Source organism: Ammodytes marinus, assembly GCF_949987685.1.
Source record: "Ammodytes marinus genome assembly, chromosome: 17".
In the NCBI taxonomy this organism is placed as follows: Eukaryota; Metazoa; Chordata; class Actinopteri; order Uranoscopiformes; family Ammodytidae; genus Ammodytes; species Ammodytes marinus.
The window spans coordinates 342,035-364,534 of NC_137221.1; the positions used below are offsets into that span (position 1 = coordinate 342,035).

General features: G+C 38.3%; 1 protein-coding gene across 1 annotated transcript in view; it reads right to left on the reverse strand.

The window, feature by feature from the left end:
* Window positions 1-9,184: 9,184 nt before the first annotated feature.
* Window positions 9,185-22,500, reverse strand: part of LOC307264005 (zinc fingers and homeoboxes protein 1-like) — a gene marked incomplete at its 3' end in the record, with an annotated part of 22,329 nt that continues 9,013 nt past the window's right edge. Inside the window, exons 6-16 of the mRNA XM_080045329.1 lie at window positions 21,028-21,221; window positions 20,453-20,579; window positions 19,556-19,653; window positions 17,391-17,727; window positions 14,676-14,845; window positions 13,624-14,011; window positions 12,880-13,037; window positions 11,949-12,066; window positions 10,882-11,013; window positions 10,066-10,243; window positions 9,185-9,204 (exon numbers count right to left, since the gene is read on the reverse strand). Of these exons, the coding sequence (XP_079901455.1) occupies window positions 9,185-9,204; window positions 10,066-10,243; window positions 10,882-11,013; window positions 11,949-12,066; window positions 12,880-13,037; window positions 13,624-14,011; window positions 14,676-14,845; window positions 17,391-17,727; window positions 19,556-19,653; window positions 20,453-20,579; window positions 21,028-21,221 (1,920 nt within the window). The remainder of the gene's footprint in view (window positions 9,205-10,065; window positions 10,244-10,881; window positions 11,014-11,948; window positions 12,067-12,879; window positions 13,038-13,623; window positions 14,012-14,675; window positions 14,846-17,390; window positions 17,728-19,555; window positions 19,654-20,452; window positions 20,580-21,027; window positions 21,222-22,500) is intronic.

Here is a 22,500-nt window from a genome sequence, read left to right on the forward strand (position 1 = left end):
GAAGGCCACTGTAGCTTCTGTTATTATTCTAAAGGGTTGGGGTTACCCGGGGAGCGTTGCATTCTAGAACTTTGTAGAACTTTCTTGATGATGTCATATTACACACTGCACCTTTAAACTGCCAACTAACATTCTTTCTTTCAAGCTGGTCCATTCTGAGATTTAGTTTTTTTGTCTGTTTATCTTCCATAACATGTCTTCTTTCATACTAGTATAAATCAAAGGTCCAACATGTACATTCAGGTGTTTATTTGACTAAACTTTGTCTGTTTGCGTCTGTATATTTCTCCTGTACAACCATCTTTAACGGACATCATCTGAATTAGTTTTTTTTTTCTCAATATTCTGAACCACAAATCTCAAATAAAATAAAATAAATAATAATAATAATAATAATAATAATAATAGTTTCACGATGATATCTATAAGTTTAAAAAACAATTACCCTATTTACCTTCAGTGTCTTTACCTTGTCTTCCCTCTCACAGACAGACAGACAGACAGACAGACAGACAGGCTGACAGACAGACAGACAGGCTGACAGACAGGCAGACAGACAGACAGACAGACAGGAAGGCAGACAGACAGGCAGGCAGGCAGACAGGCAGGCAGACAGACACACACACAGACAGACAGACAGGCAGGCAGGCAGGCAGACACACACACACACACGCACGCACGCACGCACACACACACACAGTAAAGAGTTTTTAATTAACTCTAGGCCTATTGTCAATAAAATAAAAATTTTAACTGCTCAAAATTGCGCCAAATTTTCCAGAAAACTAGGCTGCATAGAAAATGCCATGATAGGCCTATGTGAATAAATGTTGTAGCCTATATAAAAAACCTAACCCAACTAGATTTATCTGTACATGATTTACAGTAGCCTACAGCACAGCAGTGACGATATACAGGCCGGTGTTTTTAAGCTAACACTGCCATCTGCTGGCGAAAGACCAAACATTAATTTCACCACACCTCTCTCTCTCTCTCTCTCTCTCTCTCTCTCGCGCGCTCTCTCTCTCTCCCCACACACGTTGCCAAAAACGCCCCCAACATGGCTACCATAAAAACACCTCACAAACGGTCGAATTCACCCCGGAAAAACAACACTTTCCAACCCACAAAACAATAATTAAAATAGTCTCATAATAAGGTAAGACTGAGTGTGTAAAAGTGTTGAAAAACGTAAGAGTTAAATATGTTAATTCAGTGGTTAACATGTGAGCAGCGTTTACTGGTTGGACTGGTTTCTATGGTGCTGCCGGTAACCATGGAGTTCCCCCCAAGGCACACACATGGCAACGGCGCTACAAACCGACAATGATTTGGTTGGAAAATAAAATTAAAAAATCTAATATATTGCATTTAAAAATAAATAATATATAAAACTAAAATTAATATAAAATTATAATAAAATATGCAATGAGTTAGTTGGAGTTGGAGGGGAAAAAATGTTTTAATAAAATTAGAAAAATATATATAAAAAAAAAATGTAACAAAATAAACGTAAAAAATATGTAGGCTAAACAATCAAATTAAATAGAAAATTAAAATATGAAAGTGTATTAAAATTATCTAAAAAATTAGCTAAATATAATAATTAAATTAAAAAATGGAGGGAAAAAAATGTTTTAATAAAATTTGAAAAATATTTTTAAAAATTAAATGATTTGATAAAATAAGTTCATTAATTTAATTCAAATTAAATAAAAAATAAAAATATGAAACAAAGTGTATTAAAATTATATAAAACATTTACTAAATAAATTAATAAAATATATATTTTTTTAAATAGTTTCTTTATAATAATATGTTGACTGAATGTGACTGTTGTGTTGGCCTATACTTTAATTCATAGCTTATCTGTGTGTGTGTGTGTATGTGTGTGCATGCGTGTGTGTGTGTGTGTGTCTGTGTGTGTGTATGTATGTGTGTGTCTTTGCGTGTGTGTGTGTGTGTGTGTGTGTGTGTGTGTGTGTGTGTGTGTGTGTGTGTTACACTTCAGTGCATTTGCTTTGGGGGAATGTTGTTCACATTTCTTTGTTTACATTTCTGTCAACATGAGTCATTCTGAGTAGTGTGTGTTTGAAGGACCTGACAGAACGGCAGGTGTGTGTGTGTGTGTGTCTTTGCGTGTGCATGTGCATGTGTGTGTGTGTGTGTGTGTGTCTTTGTGTGTGCGTGTGTGTGTGTGTATCAGTATATTGATCTAGGCTATATTGTGTTAATGAAATGTTTATAATGTAATCTGTCTGTGTATCTATAAAAAAAAAAAAAAGATCACAATTAATTTTAATTTTTTCACTTTTTATTTTTCACTTGCAGACACACAAAAAAACAAAAAAAAAATTTCCATCAAAGTCCAGATGTAATAAATAAATTAACTGCTAAAAACCGTTGGCTATTAAAGCATTTATAAAGAAGAATTAAGAGAGTTTGTATATAGACCCTTAAAAGGTGCTCAGAGGAACTTTCAGTGTGTTGATTCTAGCGCCCCCCTTTGGACAAAAGCAGTAGTGTTTTTACTACGCCAGCTGTTGTTCCTGGGTTGAGGGTATACCCATGACAAAGGCATTAAGAAAAAACTATATAAAAATAGCATTCCTTTACACTGATGGTCTTGTTTGCTGTTACATGTAATTTATGATCATCAGAGGAAAAAAATTAGACTGTTTCAGAAATATTTAAAAGTTCCTCGTAGCACCTTTTAAAAGTTGAAGAAAACCATTTACAAACGAAAATTCAAAACAACGTTGATTCGCCAACACTCTACCTTTGATTGTTCTTGTTTTCATATACGCTAAAAACAACAGGAAGAGAGAGGGAGAGAGAGAGAGAGAGAGAGAGAGAGAGAGAGAGAGAGAGGGAGGGAGAGGGAGAGAGAGAGAGAGGGAGAGAGATCACACCGCCAGAATAAAAGCCGTTTTCTTTATTCTTTTTTTAAGTATGAAAGTTAAAAAGTTCCCGTGTGTGTGGAAACCTAAAGCCAAGTGCTCGTGGTTTCTCGTCCCTAAAAAATACCGTTTGCAAATTCTTGTTGAAAACCTGAACGACATTTATTTGTATACTAGTTCACCCGTAATTTGAGCAAATAAACACATAAGTAACTATGTCGTTTTTTTTGTTTTTTTTTATATTTTAAATTTTAAAGGTGCAGTGTGTAGTTTCAGAGGAGGGGGTTTGTTTACATTCACAGAGCCTGCAGTTAGTTTACTAAACATATTTTCTCTACATTTAATTCTTAGTATTGAATAATTCTATCATCATAAATCTAAATTATTATGAGGAACCTGGAACCAAACGTTAAGACTAGAATATGTTTGTAAACCAAACTGTGGGCCCTGCTGCTGTAAACAACAACAACAGTGAAACAGTAACTTTTCAGGAAGCTTTCTAACTTCAAACAGTGTTCCAGGGATCACATTTTTCCTGTGAGGAAAGTTTGTTTTATTCAGTTATGAGAATATACCTTAGAAAATGTTTCACTTCTCTGACACACCCAAAAGTTACACAGTGCACCTTTAACTTTGGTGGCGAGTAGCAAAATTGTTCATTGTGAACCTGTGTATTTTCATGCATACAGACAGTATTGAATTATCAAGAAAAAAAAAAATTAAAAAAAAAATTACAAACCTATTGTAAAAGTGTATCCTAACAATCTTAACTGAATGTGTGTACTGTAGCTACAACTGACTGAGGTAAAGTGGCCTGTCTTTCCTGAAAAAAACGATTAGTTGAAAAAGGTGCTCCGAAGAACTTTCAGTTTGTGTTCATTCTAGCGCCCTCCTTTGGACAAAAGCGGTAGTGTTTTTACCACGCCAGCTGTAGATCCTGGGTGAGCGTATATACCCATGACAAAGGCATTAAGAAAAAACTATATAAAAATAGCATTCTTCTTTGCACTGATGGTCTTGTTTTGCTGTTACATGTAATTTATGATCATCAGAGGAAAAATGAGACTGTTTCAGAAATATTTAAAAGTTCCTCGTAGCACCTTTAAGAAGAGAAGAGAAATGCACACATGCCTTATTTGAACATGGACAGTATTTGGGTTCATCAAATATTTTTTTCCAAGTTTTTAAACTGTTTGAAAAAAGACCAAGAGTCCATATTAAGGCGAGACACAGCAGGCTAAATAAATTGTTTTTCAATGTGTGTTGAGAGATTTTTGTCTATTTATCTTCCATAACATGTCTTCTTTCATACTAGTATAAATCAAAGGTCCAACATGTACATTCAGGTGTTTATTTGACTAAACCTTGTCTGTTTGCGTCTGTATATTTCTCCTATACAACCATCTTAAAACGGACATTATCTCAACATTAGTTTTTTTTGTCAATACTTAGAACCAAAAATCTCAACTTCTAAAGCACTTACATCAACTAAACTTTCCATAATCATTCTCAGCACTATTCTGAAGGTTATTACAGAAGGATTTGTTCATATGTTGTTCATTGTCTGATTTATGAGACATTTTGTTTATAAAAACATGCCGAAAATGCATTTTTAAGACCTGTACAAAGTGTGTTATGGATTTATAAAAAGTAAGGCTAAAGGCTGTATCCAAAATCTGTTCTGTAAAAACTTTGGAAACTAATGTTGTAATGTTGAAATAAAGATTTTAAAGGGACACTGTGTAACATTTTAAGTCATTTATTAGCTAAAATCAATATCCTCATTCATAAATATGTCCTCATTGGTGTAAAATCACCTCTGCCAATAATCTGAATTATCCTCCTGAGCGGTGAATTACAAATATTAATATTACATTTTGTACATTGAGCGGGCAGGTCTTATGGAGGCATTCATGTTGGTTGGAATGTCATCAGGTGCATTGTTTAGAATTTAGAATTGTTCTTGTCCTTGAAGGCCACTGTAGCTTCTGTTATTATTCTAAAAGGGTTGGGGTTACCCAGGGAGCGTTGCATTCTAGATTCTTTCTTGATGATGTCATATTACACACTGCACCTTTAAGCTTTATCCGATATCTAGATTTGAGTTTTTTTTTAAGAGATGCAAAGGTGATCGCATGATGAGTGAGATAGTAGGCCAGGGGTTATTGTTAAAACAGGTGCCTTTTTGAGAAATGTTTTGCCATTGTTTAAATAATGTTTTTGTTTTGTTTTTCCTTGCCGTGCACTATTGTTTTGTTTTGTAATGATTTCAGTTGAATGGTGTGCTCCATGCCGTGTGCTATGGCCGTGAGCCGTAATAAATAAATGAATGAAAAAAGATATTGCCAAATGTGCATAAATAATCAATTATTCATTAATTTCTGAAAATGTTTTAATACGGAAAATAATTATTTTAATATCAGTCACACACACCGTTACAGTTTCACGGTGATATCTATAAGCTGAAGGTTAAAGCTGGGGTATGTGATTTCTGATTGGTCAAAGTTAACAATGAGCTGTACACTTTGACCAATCAGAGTGAGGCTCCGATTCTCTGTTCTTATTGGCTGTTGTTGGGACTGTCCATTCACTTTGGCACCGACTTTGTTGGTGTAGAGCGTGTCAGGGAGGGACCATAGGGGAGGGACCAAAGAGAACAAGTGGAGCGGTTGAGGTATTTGGATTCAAATCTCTATCCCAACTGCCATTTTCTCCCCAAATCCTCCACCCCAGCTTTAAACCCCATTCACCTGCTGTGTCTCGCCTTAAAATATGTGTGGGAACAAGTCTGAAAAAAACGAAAAATCCACCTTAAAAATCTATTAATTTGTTACTATCATTATAGTTTATCAAAATAGTATTTAAAATTTATCTAATGCAAGTATTGTTTGGGCTTTTCTGTTTCCATTTTAACCTTTACTTTTTATTTAATTTAAATGTTTTACTTCTTTTCATTCGCTTTTAAATGTCTTCTAATGTGTCTTATGTATTTTAATCTTGCCCCTGTAAAGCACTTTGAGTGGCCTTGTGTTTGAATTGTGCTATAGAAATAAACTTGCCTTGCCTTTGTTCATCTTATTCTACTCTATATATTTTTTTATCACTCCTATTGTGGGCCAGAGATACACACCATTTTGATTCTGATGTTTGTCGAGCATATATCAGACCTGACAATAAAAAACTTTGTGGGGGGCGCCCTTAGCTCAGTTGGTAGGGCGTCCCCCCCCACATGGGCCTCGGCCAGCAGCGGACCCGGGTTCGATTCCAGCCCGCGGTCGTTCTCTGCATGTCACTCCCCTCTCTGCCCCATTTCAACTCTGTCTCTACACTATCAATAAAGCATAAAAATGCCAAAAAAAATTAAAATAAACTTTGACATCGAAATGTTGTCTGTATGTTGTTTTTTGTACGTTAACAAAATTGTCAATAAATATTTAAGTTAAAAAAAAGGTATTCATTTTGTGAATAGTAATTTTGAGCTGGTAAAAAAAGTATAATTATGCCTCAGTGTTATTTAGAAACAGTAATGTAAAGTTTGTCCACTAGAGAGCGCTGCAGAGTTTATTTAACATTAAACATTTCAGTTCATTTTTCCCCTTAAAAAGCTGCTACGAGGAACTTTTTAAATATTTCTGAAACAGTCTAATTTTTTATCATAAATTAGGTGCTCCGAGGAACTTTCAGATTGTGTCAATGACAATTCTAGCTCCCCCCTTTGGACAAAAGCGGTAGTGTTTTTACCACGCCAGCTGTTGTTCCTGGGTGAGCGTATACCCCATGACAAAGGCATTAAGAAAAACTATATAAAAACAGCATTCTTTAGCACCGATGGTCTCGTTTGCTTGTTACATGTAATTCATGATCATCAGAGGAAAAATTAGACTGTTTCAGAAATATTAAAAAGTTCCTCGTAGCACCTTTAACTTAACAACCATTCTTTGTATAACACTTCTAAAGCAGTCATGCAGATTTTTGAAAGGTGGATTTTTCCTTTTATGTTAAGTGACCGATGTGAATTTCCCAAAAGTGAATTGACGTCAATGAAACTGAATGGACCCCAGAACACCTTCTAATAACATTGAAATAAACACAGTATTCAGAATAACTCGTAAAAGCATAATAATAATAATAATAATAATAATAATAATAATAATAATAATCAATGGTGTCAGTCCCCATTGTCTTCATATGCAGTTCAGACTTTTGAAATAAAAATACAATAAAAGATTAAAACTAAAAAAAAAAAAAAAAAAACGTAGAATTTAGTCCAATTCCAACGCTTATTATTTTTATTTATTTTCTTAATTTTAAAAACAGAAACTTATAAACAAAAAATGGCACTAATTTCTCTATTCACAAAAAAAAAGAACACGTGTATCCGCCAGAACAGCAAAATGTTTTCAGATGTGGAGCGAGGAAGTTCCTTGACCCCTCCCCCCCCCCAAAAAAAAAGAAAAAAGAAAAAATAATAATTGTCCTTTATGTTGAAAAAAATCTTGAAAATCCATGCGAGATTTATTATGCCGCTGAAAATCTTACTTTTCTTCTTTCTTTATACAAAGTTTTCCTTGAAATCGTTGCTGTTCTTTCGTAAAAGAAAAAATTGCGACGAAAAAAAATTAAAAAGCGCAAAATTAAAAGCCCTGTTGTACTGTAGTCACCAAAATAAAAGCCTTGCGATATCAGTTGAGGAAACTTACTGTTGCCGTTATTGGTCCAAACAAACAGCTCGTCAGCAGAAAAACACAAAACCGCTCAGAGTTCAGACTTCAGATCCGTCGTTGCTACAGTGGATTTCTCGGCTGCTGTGTCACGTGACCCAATGTTTGTGTCCATGGCAACATGTTTGTGTCCATGGCAACATGTTTGTGTCCATGGTAACATGTTTGTGTCCATGGTAACAAAAGCTTTTTAGGCGTTTGAACGTCCTGTCGCCATCTTTGGGTCGGGATGTAAAATGCTGTGAGAGAGAGAGAGAGAGAAAGAGAGAGAGAGAGAGAGAGAGAGAGAGAGAGAGAGAGAGAGAGAGAGACACACAGAGGGAGGGAGGGAGAGAGAGAGAGTCATTAATTTTTTTTTTTTTTTTTTTTTTTTTTGGCATTTTTATGCTTTATTGACAGTGCAGAGAGACAGAGGTGAAATGGGGCAGAGAGGGGAGTGACATGCAGAGAACGACCGCGGGCTGGAATCGAACCCGGGTCTGCTGCTGGGCCCGGCCCGGGAGGGGGACGCCTTACCAACTGAGCTAAAGGCGCCCCCAGAGAGTCATTAATTTGAGTAAAACGCACTTTTAATAAAAAAATGTCATCCAAAAAGTTTTTTTTTTTTTTTACAATATTCCATTGGTTATGCTTCTACTGTTTTTCCAGGTACGGTGTCGATACTCTACACTTCATTACTTAAATTAAAAATCCGGTTTATAAAACGCACTTTTAATAAAAAAACATTATCCATTTTTATTTTTATTTTTTTTACTAAATCCACTCACTCACCCGTCTTCTCATGTCAGCTGTTCGTCTATCGGCTCTTCTGATTGGCCGGTTTCTTCAGTTTCCTGCCGACTCGTTTCCTGGTCCATTTCCTCGTCTTCTACTTCCTCATTGTCATCATCACTCCCTTCCTCCTCCTCCTCCTCCTCCTCCATCCCTTCTTCTTCTTCCATCTCTCCTTTCCCCTCTTCCTCCATCTCTCCATCACTCTCTCCCTCCTCCTGGCCTCCTAAAATTAAAATTAAATAAAAATAACAATAATAATTAGGACTTTCACGATTTTTGACCCACAATTCGACTTGTTTGCCGTTACATGTCGTTTATGATCATCAGAGGAAAAATGAGACTGTTTCAGAAATATTTAAAGCGTTAGTGTTTTTACTACGCCAGCTGTTGTTCCTGGGGGAGCGTATACCCCATGACAAAGGCATTAAGAAAAACTATATAAAAACAGCATTCTTAGCACTGATGGTCTCGTTTGCTGTTACATGTAATTTATGATCATCAGAGGAAAAAATTAGACCGTTTCAGAAATATTTAAAAGTTCCTCGTAGCAACTTTAACCTTTAACTTAACAACCATTCTTTGTATAACACTTATAAAGCAGTCATGAAGAGTTTTAAGGTGGATTTTTCCCTTTTTTTTAAGTGACAGACGTAAATTCTGTCCTCTTCCCTCTCTTTACCCTCCTCCATCTCTCCATCTCTCTCTCCTGTCCTCCTGTCCTCCTAACATTATAATAAAAATAATAATTAGGGCTGTAACATCATTTCTACTTGCTGTATCTCATTTTGGTTATTGTGGGTCTATGAATCCTATAACATTAGAATAATAATAAAAAAGGGGGGTAGGATAAATAAGTGTTATACTTCTTCCTCCTCCTTTTCAGGCATATCAATTTAATATGTAATTTTCTTCTTATTTTGACGAAATAATTTGATCATCATAATTTTTTCTTTGTGTGTGTTTTCAATTTGTTTTGTATTTTTTATAATGTTTAATTTTTTTTATTTGATATGTCTGAAATAAATCAATCAAATCAAATGAACTTGCCGGGGGCGCCCTTAGCTCAGTTGGTAGGGCGTCCCCCCCCCCCCCCCCCCATGGGCCTCTGCATGTCACTCCCCTCTCTGCCCCATTTCAACTCTGTCTCTACACTATCAATAAAGCATAAAAATGCCCAAAAAAAAATGAACTCGCCTTCACTGTCGCTGAAAAAATACAAAAGAAAATTAAAACTTAAAAAAAAAAAAATCACTTCATATTTTTTCTTCTTAATTTTAAAAACAGAAACTTATAAAACAAAAATGAAATGGCACTAATTTCTTTATCCACAAAAAAATTAACTTGTATCCGTCAGAACAGAAAAAAAACGTTTTAAGGGGGAGCGAGGAAGTTCCTTGCCCCAAAAAATTGTCCTTTAGGAGGCGCCCTTAGCTCAGTCGGTAGGGCGTCATTCCCCCCCCCCCCCCATGGGCCTCGGCCAGCAGCGGACCGGGGTTCGATTCCAGCCCGCGGTCGTTCTCTGCATGTCACTCCCCTCTCTGCCCCATTTCAACTCTGTCTCTACACTATCAATAAAGCATAAAAATGCCCAGAAAATATCTAAAAATAAATAAATAAAAATAAAAATAGTCCTTTATTTCGTAAATCAATACACAAAAGACAGTACTTGCCTTCACTGTCGCTGAACGGCTCTTTGCCCTGATTGGTTCGTTCTGAGACGTCAGTGAACCAATCGCGGACCTGCTCGTAGCTCATGCTCGACTTGGTGACGAGGTCGTCCAGATCTCGCTCACTCAGCGCGCCGTGTTTCAGAAAGTAGTCCCTCAGAAACGATGTGCCAGACTTCACCTATAGAACAATACAATAACATTAAAGTTGTCTGTCTGTCTGTCTGTCTGTCTGTCTGTCTGTCTGTCTGTCTCTCTATGTGTCTGTCTGTCTGTCTGTCTGTCTGTCTGTCTGTGCGTTTCAGAAAGTAGTCCTTCAGAAAAGATGTGCCGGACTTTACCTACACAATAGGACCCGTGAAAACAAATGAAATAAACTAGTTATATGTCTGTCTGTCTGTGTCTATGTATGTGTCTGTGTATCGATCTATCTATCTATCTATCTATCTATCTATCTATCTATCTATCTATCTATCTATCTATCTATCTATCTATCTATCTATCTATCTATCTATCTATCTATGTGTCTGTCTGTCTGTCTGTCTGCCTGTGTCTGTCTGTCTGTGTGTGTGTCTGTGTCTGTCTGTGTCTGTCTGTCTGTGTGTGTGTCTGTCTGTCTGTCTGTCTGTCTGTCTGTCTGTCTGTCTGTCTGTCTGTCTATCTATCTATCTATCTATCTGTCTGTCTGTCTGTCTGTCTGTCTGTCTGCCTGTCTGTCTGCCTGCCTGCCTGTCTGTCTGTCTGTCTGTCTGTCTGTCTGTCTGTCTGCCTGCCTGTCTGTCTGCCTGCCTGCCTGTCTGTCTGTCTGTCATGTCAGACCTTGATGGGTGTGGCTCCCTCCTGTGGTGAGCGTTTGCATGGATACGGTCGGCGCGTCCTCCGGGACCAACCGCGGAATCTCTTACGGGATTTCTTCTGAGTCTTCGCCACTCCGTTCAACGCCTCGTCAACCTGGGACACAACACAGCGTTTATACACTATCCCTTTACCAGACCATCTGTACTATGTGTGTGTGTGTTTGTATGTGTGTGGGTCTGTGTGTGTGTGTGTGTGTGTGTGTGTGTGTGTGTGTGTGTGTGTGTGTGTGTGTGTGTGTGTGTGTGTGTGTGTGTGTGTGTGTGTGTGTGAGCGCCAGAAATGCGTCTGTATGGCTGTACGTGAGGTGAAGCCGGGTGAGTTGTTTCCCGCGGTTACGTATTGTTATATTTAGGATACACATCTATCTATCTATCTATCTATCTATCTATCTATCTATCTATCTATCTATCTATCTATCTATCTATCTATCTATCTATCTATCTATCTATCTATCTATCTATCTATCTATCTATCTATCTATCTAGGGCATGTTGCTAGCTACGGTGGGGCCCCCTTTGTTTACATTCCAGTTCGCAGAGCCTAGGCTGTGTATTAACACTGTTTTTTTTTATTTAGCGCACACTCAGCACAGACAGGTAGCGGATCACGAGGAGACAGACACACAGTACAGACAGGTAGTGGATCATGAGGAGATATTCACACAGCACAGACAGGTAGTGGATCATGAGGAGACAGACACACAGTACAGACAGGTAGTGGATCATGAGGAGATATTCACACAGCACAGACAGGTAGTGGATCATGAGGAGATATTCAAGAATGTTAAAGAACAAAAACAATTGAATTTGTTTTAGAAGCGTTTGAAAAGAAGTAATCTGCAAAATTGCGTAACAATTTTTTATCAGAATTATTTCGATTTTCGTGCCGTTTATTGTTAAGATGAACACACACACACACACACACACACACACACACACACACACACACACACACACACACACACACACACACACACACACACACACACACACACACACACACACACACACTCTCTCTAAGTATCGTACCTTTCCGCTCTGGTAGAGATAGTACCACTTCAGGTTGCTGTTCTTACAGGCGTAGCGCGTGTCTCCAAACCAGTTGACGATGTAGGTCCTGGGCAGGCCGCTCTCCGAGGCCATGCAGCTGGACAGGGGAAACGCCAAACATTAGAACATCGTGCAAAAGTTCATTTATTTCAGTAATTCAACTTAAAAAGGTGAAACTAATATATTATATAGACTCATTACATGCAAAGTGAGATATCTCCCTTCATTTTGTTATATTTGTATTTATTATGGCTTACAGCTTATGCAAACCCCACATTCAAAATCTCAGAACATTTTAATATCACATAAAAATCAATAAAGAAGGGATTTTAAATACAGAAATGTCGGCCCTCTATAAAGTATAATCATCCATATGTACTCAGTACTTGGTTTTGGCCCCTTTTTGAATGAATTCTTGCCTCAATTCCAATTCATTTTCCATGATATTCTAATAATATGAGTAGGGCCCGACCGATATTGATTTTGGAGTGCCGATGCCGATTATTTTCAGAGAAAAATTACGATTACGATTAAATCGGCCGATTAAAAAAATAATAATAATCCCCAAAATATATATTGAAAAAAATATATTTTTTTAACCCTTAAATATATATTATATATATATACCTTTTACTGTTGAACATATGTACAGGAACTTTTTCTTTATTGCAATACGCATTGTCAAAAAAAAAAAAAGTGTAACAAATATGTCTAAATTCAGACATTATGCATTTTATCTTACTGCACCCAACCCTCTGGAACTCCCTCCCTCCAAACATCAGCATCTCAGACTCAATAAACTCATTCAAAAGTCAACTCAAAAGTCACCTCTTTAAGGAAGCATAATGACACCTCACTCCACTTTTTTTCTGTATTTATAAATCGGTCGGGCCCTAAATATGAGTCTCACCTGTACTCCTCGGCTGTGGGCCACTGCGTCCGGACGAAGGCTTTCTTGAGGATGTGCAGCTGCTCGGGGGTCTTCTTCATGACCTTACGCCCAGAGGAGGGGGGGTCCTCTGGGGCCGGGGGGGGCTTAGTGTCCGGGGCAACGCTACTGTCCTCGTCCTGGCAATTAAAAAATATATTTGATTCATATTGGTTAATTTACATATATACCAATATTCTTCACCACTGTCTAAATGTCAATTGTTTTTTTTTCTTTCTCTGGGGCGCTTACTGTCTGCATCACAGTCCTCGTCCTAGATGGATAGATGGATAGATGGATAGATGGATAGATGGATAGATGGATAGATGGATAGATAGATAGATGGATAGATGGATAGATGGATAGATGGATAGATGGATAGATGGATAGATAGATAGATAGATGGATAGATGGATAGATGGATAGATGGATAGATAGATAGTTTGAGTAGAATTAACATTTTGATTTTATAATATAAACTACTGACAACATTTCTACCAAATTGACAATAAAAATATTGTCATTTTTAGAGCATTTTCATTAAGTAATGTAGAAATGAAGATTTAAGAAAAATCCAGACTGGTCTCTTAATTTTTTTCCGGAGCTGCAAACCATTATCAAGACTTGACTCCTATCAAAGACCTGTGGGTATATAATCATTGATAAAGATGCCTTTATAAATTCTACGACACTGTCCCCGCCCGCCCAAAACCCCCCTTTTTCTACCTGTGTTAACACCGGCATCTTGCGTCTCTCCGTAAACCAAGCGTCCACCTCCCTGCGTGTGAGTTTGGTCTCGGCCCTCAGTCTGCTTAGCTCCTCGTCCGCGGGCGTGTTCGATTCCTGGAAGCTCGCCTCTAAAACCAGCAGCTGCTCCGGGGTCTTCTCCTTGAATTTCTGCGGCGTGAAGTCGGGGAAAGCGTGGCGGAATTTGACCCGTGGGTTGTTTGCGTTGTTGCTAGGCGAGCCGGAGAGGTTGTTATTGTTTGGGTTGTTGCTAGGGGAAGTAGACAGGTTGTTGCTGTTGTTGTTTTGGTTGTTGCTAGGAGAAGAGTCGCTGGCGTCGTCACTGGAATCGATGATGATGGTGGTCGTCAGGCTGTCGCTAGGCGGGCTGCGGATAAAAACAATTAATTAATCAATTAATCAAACAATTAGAATTTAGGGGATTTGTTTTTCATTCATAAATTAATTTTATCATTCTTTTTAATTTCAAATAATATTTTCATGCAGACAGACAGACAGACAGACAGACAGTCAGACAGACACACAGACAGATTAACAGACAGACAGTCAGACAGACACACAGACAGATTAACAGACAGACAGACAGACAGACAGACAGACAGACAGACAGACTAACAGACAGACAGACAGACAGACAGACACACAGACAGACACACTAACAGACAGACAGACAGACAGACAGACAGACAGACAGACAGACAGACAGACACACTAACAGACAGACAGACAGACTAACAGACAGACAGACAGACAAACAGACAGACACACACACACACACACACACACACACACACACACACACACACACACACACACACACACACACACACACACACACAGACACACACACACACACACACACACACACACACACACACACACACACACACACACACACACACACACACACACACACACACACAGACACACACACACAGACAGACACACACACACACACACACAGACACACACACACACAGACACACACACACACACACACACACACACACACACACACAGTATTTTCTCACCGTGTGTTTTCGTCGGCGCTTTCCCCTCGGGCGGCGTTGGGCGTGGGCGCTCTGTTGCCCGGAGACAGTTCGCCTAGCAACCCGGCGCCATGGTGATCCTTAGAGTTCCGCTGGTTGTAGCGCGTGTCACTGAACCATTTCTTTATCGCTCGCTTGGACAGTTTGGTCACCTGGAAGTATGGGGGGAAAAAAATTAGAAAAATAATAATAAAAAATAAAATAAATATATATAGGCTATATACAATACAATATAAAAAGAAAAAGTAATAATAATAATAATAATAATAATAATAATATTTTTTTTTTTTCTGAACCATTTCTTTATCGCTCGCTTAGACAGTTTGGTCACCTGACAGCACGGGAGGAATTTTTTTTTTTTAAATAATAATGAAAAATAAAATAAATATATAGGCTATATATATTTATTACATGGCACTTTGAGAATCCTATGTAGATCACGGCATTCTACAGGTCTGTTAACTTATTTCCAGCAAGACAGACCGCTGTCAAGGGTATAATGACCGTTGCTAAGGACCTACGTCATAGTTTTGATGGATAGACGTCCACAAACTACTACTACTCTACTACTCTCTACTCTAAACAAAGGAATACTTTCTCAACATGACTAAATAAAAAACATACAAAAAGAAAAAGTAGTAATAATAATAATAATAATAATAATAATAATAATAATAATATTTTTCTTTTTTCTGAACCATTTCTTTATCGCTCGCTTGGACAGTTTGGTCACCTGATATCACGCAAGAAAAAAAAATTAGAAAAATAATAATAAAAAATAAAATTAATATATAGGCTATATATATATAAAATATAAATACAAAAAGAAAAAAAAAAAATAATAATAATAATAATAATAATAATAATAATAATAATAATAATAATAATAATAATAATAATAATAATAATAATAATAATAATAATAATAATAATATATATTTTTTTCAGAACCATTTCTTTATTGCTTGCTTGGACAGTTTGGTCACCTGACATCACGCAAGAAAAAAAAATGAGAAAAATATATAGGCTATATTGTATATATATAAATACAAAAATACAAAAATAAAAAGAAATAATAATAATAATAATAATAAATAATATATTTTTTTTTCTGAACCATTTCTTTATCGCTCGCTTAGACAGGAAACATGTTACCGACTTCTGTTATCTTAAAGGTGTCTTAAAGCTGGGGTGGAGGATTTGGGGAGACAATGGCAGTTGGGATAGAGATTTGAATCCAAATACCTCAACCGCTCCACTTGTTCTCTTTGGTCCCTCCCCTATGGTCCCTCCCTGACACGCTCTACACCAACAAAGTCGAGCCAAAGTGAATGGACAGTCCCAACAGCCAATAAGAACAGAGAATCGGAGCCTCACTCTGATTGGTCAAAGTGTAACAGCTCATGTTAACTTTGACCAATCAGAAATCACATACCCCAGCTTTAAGTAACTTTCTTGCTAATGAAAGATTTGAGTGCCGTCTTCCAAATCGTAAAGGGTCGAGGCCAAAGCCGTCTCAAACTCAAACAATGTCCACAGCCATCTTTGATGTTTACTATCACGGCTTCGACGGCGCATTATGCACAGCACTGTCGTCATCTGGTTACGTCCGCCCCAGAGCACCATACAAAGGGCTCTGGTCCGCCCATATCAGATAGAACCATTTGATTGGTAGCTCAGGATTTCATGACATATTTAATGAGCTTCAATGGAGAGTGTCCAGACCAACAGACGGAGGAAATTTCATTTGCCAGCGGTAGGTCTGGATTCCAGGCTACAATCTAATGCTTATTGGTACAAAACCAAAACAGACCAAAAAAGACTATGACAGAAACAAGAAAACGGGAGAACGGAGGTGTTTTATGTCAGATTTCCCCTTCGTTAGAAAAACCAAACTTTCCCCCGTCGGATAGGGTGTGTGTTAATCGTGATATTCCAGCCTCTGTAGCGAACTGTCTCCTCCCATAACTGGCCTTCAGCTCGGCTAACTGCTCTTTATAACTATTAACCCTAACCCCCATAAAAGGCTAAGAGATTTCATAAAAAAAAAATAATAATAATAATAATAATAATAATAATAATAATAATAATAATAATAATAATAATAATAATAATAATAATAATAATAATAATAATAATAATAATAATAATAATAAAATAAAATAAAAAATACAATAAAAATTTAATCTAAAAAAATTATTCACCTTATAGATAAAACCATACTTTCCCCGGGTCCTACCTGCATTAATCGTGATATTTCAGCCTCTGTAGCAAACTGTCTCCTCCCATGACTGGCCTTGAGCTCGGCTATCTTTATAATTAATAACCCTAAACCCCATAAAAGGCTAAGAGATTTAATAGAAAATAAATACCGTAAAAAAAAATCATATAAAAAAAACAAAAACAAAAACAACAACAACAATAATAATAATAATAATAATAATAATAATAATAATAATAATAATAATAATAATAATAATAATAATAATAATAATAATAATAATAATAATAATAATAATAATAATAATAAATACAATACAAATCGGCCAGCAGCAGACCCGGGTTTGATTCCAGACCGCGGTTGTTCTCTGCATGTCACTCCCCTCTCTGCCCCATTTCAACTCTGTCTATATATATGTAGATATATAAAATAAATAATTCACCTTATAGATAAAACCATACTTTCCCCGGTCCTACCTGCATTAGTCGTGATATTTCAGCCTCTGTAGCGAACTGTCTCCGCCCATAGCTGGCCTTCAGCTCGGCTAACTGCTCTTTAGATTTCTTGGGTTTCGTTGCCGTGGCGTCTGACCCGGCCGCTCCCGACATCTCCGTCTTCGACTCGGCCGTCGAGGGTTCCGTTGCTTTGTGCTGGTTGCCGGGGACGTTGCCCGGGACGTTGGCAACCGTCAACGTGATCGGCGTGGCAACGGGCAAGTTGCTGCTGTTGCTGTTGATGCCGTTACCGGGCAACTGAGCCAACACCAAGCCGGGCTGACCCACGATCTGACAGGTCTGGAAGATGGACTGCAGCCTGAAAAAAATAATAAAAAATTAAATTAAATGTGCATGGTGTTAATTCAGTTTACAGAGCCTAGGCTGAGTATTAACACGTACGTGACAGGTAGTGGGTACTTTGTTTTCATCTCAAGTTGATTCAAAAGTTTCGTTTTCACATATAAATTGAAAGTAAGGGTCTACTTATATATAGAACAATTTAGAGTTTCAGTGTCAAGAACAATAAACCTTCAAGTTAAATTAAATGTGGTGTTAATTCAGTTTACAGAGCCTAGGCTGTGTATTAACACTCTGTACGGACAGTTAGTACGGGGCTCCTACACATTTTTACCAATGAATTTTGAAAACTTTTCAATTACATTTTCCCTAACCGTATGCCTTTCAAGTATGTCACTTGAGCCACGTGTAAAATGTTTCTCTTTTCGAAAGCCATACATTGTTAAACACACACTTCTTACAGATCAGCAAACTGATAACTGTAGGCTGAGCAGCACAAGATGTTTAAACAACAGTAATTCAAGGAACTATTTAGAACAACATTTGGACATGTTCTGGGATTGTGTTTAAAAAAAATTATGTTTCGAAAAATGTTGTTAATTCTAAACCATTTCCTGGCCTGGGGAAACAGTTTTGGAAATTTCATAACATGTCCAGGAATTGCATGACCGTGGGAGCCCAGTTTACAGAGCCCAGGCTGCGTATAAACAGACAGTAACAGACAGTAACAGACAGTGTTGGGAATAACGCCGTTTAAAAGAACGGCGTTAGGTAACGCCGTTCTTTTTTCAGTAACGGGGTAATCTAACTAATTACTTTTTCCGCCGTTACAACGCCGTTATCGTTACTGAACGTTAAATGCGGTGCGTTACATTGATTGAATAAACTGTGTAATCCGAACGCACCCCTGGCTCCATACTACACAAACTGCTAGTGAGGAGACCGGTGTGTTTTAAATTGTGTTGTGGATGACATCATAACTGTCATTTAGCGCCGTCACGTCAGTCAGCCGGAGCGCTGTTTGGTGAAGTTTATTTTTCTTTCTCTCTCTGTTGTGTGAGCGAGCGTGCACGTTGCCGCAGTAACCACCTATCAATCCACGGTTGAAACGTGCTCTCTCCCTGAGTTTGTTTGCATCGCCCAGCCCTTGTGAGTAAGTGCATGGAGTTTCCCGATCTCTAATATAATTTATGCACGTTATTAAACGGCCGCGATTCGCCGGTTGCAACAGCTGTTTAGCTTGTCATCACGAGCCGAATATTGCTATTGTTCTTTTCCTGGGATCTGTATGCTGCTGTGCATGTTAAAGAAGAAATAAACAGCGGATAAATCCTTACTCCTCCTCTCATCGTCTCATGCTTCATAGTCTGACGTTTTTGGCCTTAAGTGGTGTTTTAGCCGACACCCCTGAATTGAATCCAGTGATAGCAGATCAGCACCGTACATTCAGCAGTTTCCTCTACTACTTTTGTTGAGAACAAAATGCTTGAAGTGCAGGATAAACCTCTTGCTGTCTGTTGATGTGCAATACATATTGAAGGGTATGTAGCTTACAAGTAGGCCTACCTGTCTGTTCTACTCATTTCAACTGACTTGTGAAAACTGCCCAGAAAAATCCAAATTTGTTGACATAGGCTATAGCAACTTTTTTTTTTTTTTACAGTAGGCTAACGCAAATAGTTACTTTCCCTGGTAACTAGTTACATCTATTATAAAGTAATTCAGTTACTAACTCAGTTACTTTTTGGAACAAGTAGTGAGTAACTATAACTAATTACTTTTTTAAAGTAACGTTCCCAACACTGGTAACAGACAGGTGAGTAGAGGGCGAGGAGATATTCGCTGACCCGTTGGTTGCAGCTGCGATGTTAGCGGGGATCACGGTGATGGTTTGAGGCACAGACTGAACCGTGCCGTTAAATTTCTTCCTTCGAGCTTCTTCAACCTGAAACAGAGACACAACCAACACTGGAAGTTTACTAACATTCATTTCATCTTAACTTGGGATGAGGTTAAAGGTGAAGTAAGCGGTTTATTCATGTTAATATAAGTGTTAAATCGCTCTTTATTCATACAGTGATCACTTATAAAGTGTGCGCGTTTCATAAAGCCAATCTCTCAGTCACTCGCTCTGCATGTAATCGGCAAATAAACTTTTCTGGCATCCCACTACTAATAACCAATCAGAAGAGAGAACGCTACAAACCGACATTTGTCTAACTCATGGTCTCACTGCCGGTGCACGCCAGAGCGACAGATGGGTGAATGTGTATGCGCCTACAATGGCGGAGCAGGTAAAAACCCTTCCCAATGTCTGTTTTGATGGTTTTTATCATGTTTTATCACTTTTACTTATCTGAGATGATGCTAGATAACTCGCTGCTTGAAGACCGCAGCGCATTAATGTGGTGACGTAGGGACGAGCGAGGGGACTGCTAACTGCAGTCACTGACAGGAAGTTAGCTAAAAGAACCATTCCGCTTACAGCACCTTTAAAATAGTAGTGGGCTGATATGAAGACGGAGAAACAGTAGGCTTAAAATAAAAATAAAACATGGCCCCTATACGTTGTCATGTTGTGTTGAAGCACCTACCTCTGTGTCTGTCTGTCTGTCTGTCTGTCTGTCTGTCTGTATGTCTGTCTGTCTGTCTGTGTGTCTGTGTGTCTGTCTGTCTGTCTGTCTGTGTGTCTGTCTGTCTGTGTGTCTGTCTGTCTGTCTGTCTGTCTGTGTTGAAGCGCTCACCTCCTCCGGCGTCCAGCTGACTCCATGTTTGAGCCTCTGAGCTGAAAACCAAACTTTGATCTGCTCTTCACTGAACTTCGTCTGAGAGGAAAGACCCATGATCTCTGAGACAGAAGGGTAGGGGAACCTGGGAGATGAGACAGAGGGGTTTGAGTTTAAAGCCCTACTTCTCCGGTGGGAATATGAAGGTGTATTGAACTCTGAGATCCTATGTAGTATACATGTGCAACAATTTTAGAAATCGGTTCATCCTAGCCTGAGAAAAGGCAGATAGAGTGTTTTATGGTCTCACTGTCTAACCCTACATTTTACCATGCGTGACATCACACATGGGAAAATGTAGGGTTAGGATTAACAGGACAGCTGGGCCAAGGGAAGACTGAGGGAAGAAAAACCTAATTCATTATATTATAATAGTGATTTTATAATGATAGAATGCCGGTTCCGTATGGGTGAAGTATTCCTTTAAGTATTCTCAACAACACACACACACACACACACACACACACACACACACACACACCCACCCCCACCTCCACCCACACACCCCCCCCCCCACCTCCACACACACACACCTGTTGTAGGCGCTGACTAGCAGTACGTTGCTGTCCATGGTAGAGTTATACGTTGGGATGCTGCTGATGGGGATGAGCAGCTGCGTCTGCGTGAGGTTCTGTTGGTTCTGTTGGTTCTGTTGGTTCTGGAGCGCAGACAGAACCTGGGCCAGGGTTCCCGGGGGCAACACCGCACCACCAGACCCTCCTTTGATCTGGGAGAGGGAATAATAAGCATTCAAGAAAACTTTATTAGTACGGAGCAGTTCATACAGAAAGGCGACTCATAGACAATACTAGAAAATGTAGAAAAAAACATCAAACAAAAAAGAATATAAGTTTTTAGCTTTGACTTGAAGGCGGAGTCAGTCAGTGCGTTTATATGCAGACTCATAATCGGGTAACTAAACGAATAAGACTTCAACAGGACTTTTAAACTGCATGTAAACACCTTTATCCGATCTACTTCACACACAAATCGGCACAATAACGGACAAGAGAAGTCGGATAAGAACACCTGGATAGAACTCATGCTCCGGCCATTTATCGAATATTTGAAAGGCCATGTATGTACATTCAGACAAGTGACACGGTCCGTTCGAGTGTCTAGTTCGGTATATGTCTTTATCCAATCTAGTTGTCCCATGTAACCGCACTGAGTGATTCTGGAGAACGCTTGTTGTCAAAATCACTTTTATATTTATTCGTATGGAGCATTTTGTAAACAGAAAGGCGATTCCTAGACATTGCTTCACAGATTTATAATTGAACATACACAGTATACAGTTTAATAAAAAAATAGGAAATAATAAAAATATAAACAAATTTATTTTTTAGGTCTGTCTCAAAAAACAGTGAATATCTCCTCATGATCCGCCACCTGTCTGTACTGTGTGCTCGCTGAAGAATCTAGTTTTTAACACACACCCTAGGCTCTGTAAACGGGCATGTTGCTAGCTATGGTGGGCCCCCTTTGTTTACATACCAGTTTACAGAGTCTAGGCTGTGTATTAACAATGACAGGTAGTGGATCATGAGGAGATATTCACTGATATTGACAAAATAGAAAAGTGTTAAGCTTTGATTTAAAAGCCTTATTTTGAAAATATTATTCAAATTTTTTTTTTTATTATTTTTTAAGACTCAAAATCCCTCTTTAAAGCTGGGGTATATGATTTCTGATTGGTCAAAGTTAACATGAGCTGTTACACTTTGACCAATCAGAGTGAGGCTCCGATTCTCTGTTCTTATTGGCTGTTGTTGGGACTGTCCATTCACTTTGGCACCGACTTTGTTGGTGTAGAGCGTGTCAGGGAGGGACCATAGGGGAGGGACCAAAGAGAACAAGTGGAGCGGTTGAGGTATTTGGATTCGAATCTCTATCCCAACTGCCATTTTCTCCCCAAATCCTCCACCCCAGCTTTAACAAACCTGCAGTAGATTGGAGCTGTTGACCATGAGAATATTAAATTCAATGCTCTTGCTTGGTACCCA